The sequence below is a fragment of the Durio zibethinus genome, chromosome 1, assembly GCF_047325235.1.
Source record: "Durio zibethinus cultivar Kanyao isolate XHJ-2024 chromosome 1, ASM4732523v1, whole genome shotgun sequence".
In the NCBI taxonomy this organism is placed as follows: Eukaryota; Viridiplantae; Streptophyta; class Magnoliopsida; order Malvales; family Malvaceae; genus Durio; species Durio zibethinus.
In genome coordinates, this window is record NC_143162.1 from 7021138 (window position 1) to 7027655 (window position 6518).

Genomic DNA, 6518 nt, shown 5'->3' on the forward strand with positions numbered 1-6518 from the left:
TTAAAGGAGGAATGGTTCAGTAGTTTATTGAATTAAAAGCATATATATTATTTTAATATAAAATTAAAAATAAAAATAAAAATTCAATTACTATAATCTATTGTTTTTTTTATAGAATAACTGTCCTACAAAATTTCATAACTACTGTTGCATTTTATATTTTTATCCTTAATTTTAATTTTAACATTGCAATAATTAATCTGAATAAAATTATTGTTATTTTTAATCTTACTCGCCATTAAGTAGACTCTTCACTTATACATCTTTAAATCGTTCAAACTCTAGAAAAAGAGTCCTTTCCATTGTTGTGAACAATCAAAACATCAAAGCTACTTTTCATTTTAATTCTTTTAACGCGGCAAAGGAAAGAGCCACTTAGAAAACGCACGGCACTAGCCACGAAACCCCTTTAGGCTTGCCGGCTAAGCAACCCATGTCCATTCCAGGTGCACTCGCGCTAGGGCCTAACCCTTTTTTTGGTGCTTCTTCGCAAGCCGCCTATTTGGATTGTCACTCGATCTTCAATCAACGCGTGGCGGAATACACGAGATAAAAATCTCCAATTTTGACTTCAAAACAAAGAACCGCCAACCAGCATCATTGCTAGTCTTCGCTGTTTGCATCATTATAAAAGGAAATATAAATATTTCATAAATAAAAATTAAAATTCCTCTCTTTTTGAAGCCTCTTCTTCCATTTCGACTTTCGCCGGTCATTTTTTTCTTTTGGAAAAAAAAAGTAAGTAAGAGAGATGGCGCCGAATGATCCGAAGCAAACCGGTGGTTTCTTTGCGTCGATCGCTAACAGTTTGTCTAATTTTGGTACCACCATGACTAAATCAGTCAACGGGTATTAAGATCCATCCACTAATTTTATTTTTTTTATTTAATTTCCTTTTTCTCGGATCATTTTTAAAACAAATTCCAGTTGATTGCTTCGATCTCCACGTGGATATTACTTTTATTTCAATTTTGAATTTATTATTGATTGCTTAATAATTATGATTTAAAAGGAATTCGTTGTATCAGATCTATGAATTCTTTTGAGCTGATTAGAGAATTTAGCTTGAATGATTAGTCTGTTTGAATGAACTAAATTGAATATTTTGAAATGGGTTTTTAACTCATTGAGAATTCACGGTTGTTTTCCTGTTTGTACAGTTTATTGGGATATGAAGGGCTGGAGGTTGTTAATCCAGAAGGCGGGACTGAAGATGCCGAAGAGGAAGCAAGGAGAGGAAGATGGAAACAGGAGGTAATTCTTAATTTTCGGCGAATTGAATAAAATAAGGAACAAAAGCACTTAGCTTGGTGCCTGGTTCTATCATATGCATTTGAATCATGATGCTTCGGCTTCAATTGAAAAATTTTAGTGCCAGCAAAGTCATTTAAGTGTTAAGTTGGTGTTCTCATTGTTAGTGGTTATCAGGCTTATATGCAGTAACAATTATCCTTACATTGCTAAGAAATTAAAATAAAACACAGGCTAGCATGTTCCATCTGATTTTGCTGCAACATATGAAACACTTGAATGTTGCTCAGCATGTGACACGCATGAAAAGAAAAGCTAAGTTTGTCCACTGGCTGCTAGAAGACTAGAATGCTTAAGTCACCTTGCTAATGCTGAAGTTTTCTTTCACAAAATGATAAAATTATCCACTACAGACTGCTTTATCTGGCTTGAAATGATAAGAAGATTAGCTTTTTATTAACTTGTATAGGCATATGTGCTTTGCTTTCTCTTGTTTAACAGGACAGTGACAGTTACTGGAAAATGATGCAAAAGTATATAGGATCTGATGTCACATCAATGGTGACACTTCCAGTACTTATTTTTGACCCAATGTCAATGTTGCAGAAAATGGCTGAGGTTTGTGTTTCCGAATCCAGCTTCATTGCTTTACAGTTATTGCTATGCTTGGTTCTTTTCTCTTAGGGGATTTTATCGATCGCATTGTCTATGACAGTTGATGGAGTACTCCTACCTGCTAGATTTAGCAGATGAATGTGAGGATCCTTATATGCGATTGGTGTACACTAGTAAGATTTCTACTAACTACTCTTTCTCTTTCTCTCTAAGTTTAATTATATGAACTAATAGTAGCTAATTGCAGCATCATGGGCTATATCTGTCTACTCTGCCTACCAACGTACCTGGAAACCATTCAATCCTATACTTGGTGAGACTTATGAAATGGTTAATCATGGTGGCATTACTTTTATAGCTGAACAGGTGGGTCTTTTATACCTAAGTCTTGGTTCAATTATTTTGTTCATTTTGATGCTTTGGACTCTTATTTCTGATTTTTTTTTTTGTATAATTTCTCTAAATGGCTGCTATTTAAGATCTTTATTAGACACTTTTCCCTTGCAGGTTAGTCATCACCCCCCAATGAGCGCTGGTCATGCTGAAAATGATCATTTCACTTATGATATTTCTTCTAAAGTGAAAACCAAATTTTTGGGAAACTCGATTGATATCTATCCACTTGGAAGGTAAAACATTCTTTCATAACTTATTCCATAACAAGAGGACTTATTTATTACTTTTATTATTTTCAATTTCACCATCATGTACATCATTAGCATGTTTTATAAGCTAATAGAAGTAGCGTTAATCTCTGGAGTTTTTGAAAATTTACAATGATTTCTAATTCTGATGATGCAAAGCTCTCATGTTGCTGGAGAATTTTCTACTTGTTGTTGAGTTGAATATGGGTTAAAAAATTGAACTAATTTTTTTAATGCTTGAGTTCTTGTGCATTTAGCATCTGTTGGCTTATCTATGTCCTTCAATACAAGAACACTGCAATGGGGAGTGAAGAATATTTTAATATGCATTCTGATCAGTCAGAGATTTTGTGGCTGTCATACATAAACTTGAATTTTTATGTTTGACCACGTAATCTTCTTTGGGATCATCATCATCTAGGGTGCCTCTCATCTGATCAAGTTGAGCTCATTTGGGGTATCCTTTCGGTGTGTTTGATACCAATGAAAGTCACAAATCAGCGTATTTTTAAAGTTTGCAGTTTGTTCTCATGCATAGATTCTAAAATAATTTAGTGTGCAGGACCCGCGTGACCCTCAAAAGAGATGGCGTAGTTTTCGATTTGGTGCCTCCTCTCACGAAAGTTAACAACTTAATTTTTGGACGAACTTGGGTTGACTCACTAGGGGAGATGATCATGACAAACCTGACAACAGGCGACAAAGCTGTGCTATATTTTCAACCATGTGGTTGGTTTGGGTATGGTTTTATTCTGAAAATTTACTAATCAGCTACATATATATATATATATATATATATATATATATATATATAGTGTGTATGTGTGTGTGTGTGTGTGTGTATTCCTCTCTGATCTTTGAAGAAAAAATGTAATAGCTCATCAAAATTTTGAAAGGATTTCATTTGATAAGTTATTATATCAGTTATTTGTTTTATCTGTCAAGTTCCACCATCTGTTGATTTTACACAATTTAACATTAGGTCTTGGTTGTTCATAGAACTGGCCGGTACGAGATTGATGGATATGTATATAATGCTGCTGAGGAGCCAAAGATACTGATGACTGGAAAATGGAATGAGTCAATGAATTATCAACCTTGTGATAGTGAAGGGGAACCCCTTCCAGGCACTGAACTAAAGGAGGTTAGTCTTTTTCAACATTTCTGAGTTGTTTTCATCTTTTATTCTTCTCACAACATTTCTGAGTTGTTTTCATCTTTTATTCTTCTCATAAACACTCCCATAGATTTCTTGATGCTTGTATTCTGGAATTTTCACTTTTCCTGTCAAAAAACTAGCAGAATAATGAAGAATTGTGTTTTTTTGCATGCAATTCTTAATCAGAAAGCAGATTATTCATACTGAGCCTTTCCCTGAGTGATTAAATTTGATTTTTGAAACAAATTTGCTGTCAAAAATGGTGAAAAACAAACTTGTTCCTCTGTGTGAAGTATCATACCCTTCCCAATAGCTTTCCACATACCAAATAAATGGTGCTGCTTCTGACAATGAACAAGACAACCCTGGTGCCTGGTTTCAGTAGCAAATTAACTGCTACACGTGGTGGATGTTGAAAGTTTTCTTTGCATATTATAACATTTTCTATATTAACATTACGAATATTTTGATTTAAAAATCAAAGCAGTCGAGGACTAATATACTTACCTGTGCTAATAAATTTGTGAAGTTTTAAAAAGTACAAAAAAATGATATCCCTGATATTGAACTGCTTGTCATTACTCTGTTGTTGCCGTTATGCAGGCATGGAGACTTGCTGATGCTCCAAAAAATGATAAATTCCAGTATACTTATTTTGCACATAAGATTAACAGCTTTGATTCTGCTCCCAAGAAGCTATTAGCATCCGATTCTCGTTTACGTCCTGATAGATACGCATTAGAGCAGGGTGACCTCTCTAAAGCTGGTTTTGAAAAAAGCAGGTCTTTTATCTCTCTCAAACTAGATTTTGAAGTTTATTTTTCTTTCATGTGAAGTTTATTTTTCTTTCATGCATACTTGTCTATGTCATCTGTTTCTTTCTTGTGACTTTTCTCTTTTCGGTGTGCTTCATGCAAACATAGTAATTCCTTTGATCTTTATGATTATGTCGATTCATGTCCCCAACCTAGAAAGTAAATAGAGAACTAATGTCTTAAACTCTCTTTGTTGTGCAGTTTGGAGGAAAGACAAAGAGCTGAAAGGAAAAACAGAGAGGAAAAGGGTCACAAATTCACTCCCAAATGGTTTGACTTCACCGACGAAGTTTCTGCTACTCCTTGGGGTGACATGGAAGTGTATCAATACAATGGCAAGTATGCCCAACACCGGGCTGCCATAGATAGCTCGAGTAGCAGTGAAGAGATTGATGTTAGGTCGACTGAATTCAACCCATGGCAGTATGAAGATTTGGCTGCTAACTGAAAGCATATCTTTGCCTATGCTTTGCTTGTATGATATATATATATTTTTCTATTTCTTTTACACTTGGTTTTGTATTGGCTACTGTCAATTATAGAACAATTAAGTATGGTATTCAGTTCTGTTTTATTTACATTTCCCAGAATTTTATTGTTTTCTTACTTTTTGATCCGTGGTTCTCAAGAAAAATCCTTGTATTCTTAATTCTTAAATTAGATATTATTATTATTCGGCCGATCTTCCCAGTTGAGGCCAAGGGGATTTGCAATTTTCATCTTTGAATTGAAAATAAGTATTTTTGCTTTGATTGACTATCACTGAAATTCGAATGTCAAAATATGGAATTTTTATTCGAGTTTAATGATTAAATTACATGACAATCTAACTGCTTTTAAGTGTTTTTGGTTTTTTCATATTTGTATCGATTGACTCTATTTAAATTCAAATTAGTTATATTATTTTTAAATTTTATGAAAATATAATTATTTAAATATGCTTTTTGAGTTGGGATTAAATTGGAGCTTCAATCATATTTTTCGATTTTGGGATTTCTTGGACTCAAATAAGGATATGTTTTGAGTTCGAATTGAAATTTTTATTTATTAAACAAATTTAGATAGTTTTTATTCTGAATTTCTTTGAATTAGGATTATTTTAAATATTAGTTTTATTGAATTTGAATTTTTATTCTCTTATCAAATGGGATTTGGAGTTTCTTTTTTATTTTGGCAAATTTTGGTGTTCCCAATTCATTTTAACCCTCAAGAAAAAAGTTGGGATAAATATACATTTGATCTTCATATTATATAATAGGATTTTTTTATTTGTGCTTTGCACAATTAGTCTTTTATCTTTAAATATACTTAAATAAACTTAAAAAATAACACTTAAATAATATATATATGTATATGTATATACACATGCGCATACATACATATAAGTTTTTTAAATTTTAAAAATTTTTTATTTATTGAAATAAAATTTAAGATTAAAAATAAACTAAATTTTAAAAAAATAAACCAAAAAATTTAAAATAACAATCATATTAAAGAAAAAACATTATTATGAAAGACTAATGAAATCATGAAACTTACAAAAGAAATAAAGTGAAAAATCAATAAAATTTATTTATATTTTTTATTTTTAAAATATTTATTTTAAAATCATTAATTGATGGAATATGTATAGATTAAAATTAATATAATAATGATTTGTGACTTTTCGTCTCTTTAATAAATTTAAATCATTAGTAAAATATGAAAACCTTTTAAAATAAAGTTGATTTATATTTCTTTTTCTTTTCAAAGATTTATTTTAAATCATTAAATAATGAAACATGAAAACCCAAAATGAATAAAAATCTACTTAGACTGTGTAAAACTAAATTAGTTTTACGTCATCTCATATCTTTTTATATGATTTATATTTGATAATCCAACCATTAAATTTTATGCACTATTCAAATAAACTTGTATGCCAAACTTCAAGTAAATGTAAAATATTTAACTATTTATGTGATAATAATAAAATGTTAATCATTAGTATATATTGAAATGATATTATTCTTAACCAAAATGATAAATATATTA

The 6518-nt window shown here is 31.3% G+C and overlaps 1 protein-coding gene across 1 annotated transcript; it reads left to right on the forward strand.

The window, feature by feature from the left end:
• Positions 1-652: 652 nt before the first annotated feature.
• LOC111311952 (oxysterol-binding protein-related protein 3A-like) lies at positions 653-5197 on the forward strand. Its single transcript, XM_022911822.2, has 10 exons — positions 653-849; positions 1161-1254; positions 1753-1869; positions 1967-2039; positions 2114-2232; positions 2374-2495; positions 3073-3249; positions 3510-3654; positions 4273-4451; positions 4686-5197. Exons 1-10 carry the CDS (start codon positions 752-754, stop codon positions 4930-4932), a joined length of 1371 nt encoding a protein of 456 aa, XP_022767557.1. The 5' UTR covers positions 653-751; the 3' UTR covers positions 4933-5197.
• Positions 5198-6518: the final 1321 nt, after the last annotated feature.

What these genes read in the sequence shown, in the direction of transcription:
- LOC111311952 (XM_022911822.2), top strand. Translation starts at nt 752, where the DNA reads ATGGCGCCGAATGATCCGAAGCAAACCGGTGGTTTCTTTGCGTCGATC. An exon ending in GAGGAAGATGGAAACAGGAG is followed by an intron (nt 1,255 to 1,752) that starts GTAATTCTTAAT and finishes CTTGTTTAACAG; the next exon opens with GACAGTGACAGTTACTGGAA. An exon ending in TTACTTTTATAGCTGAACAG is followed by an intron (nt 2,233 to 2,373) that starts GTGGGTCTTTTA and finishes TTTCCCTTGCAG; the next exon opens with GTTAGTCATCACCCCCCAAT.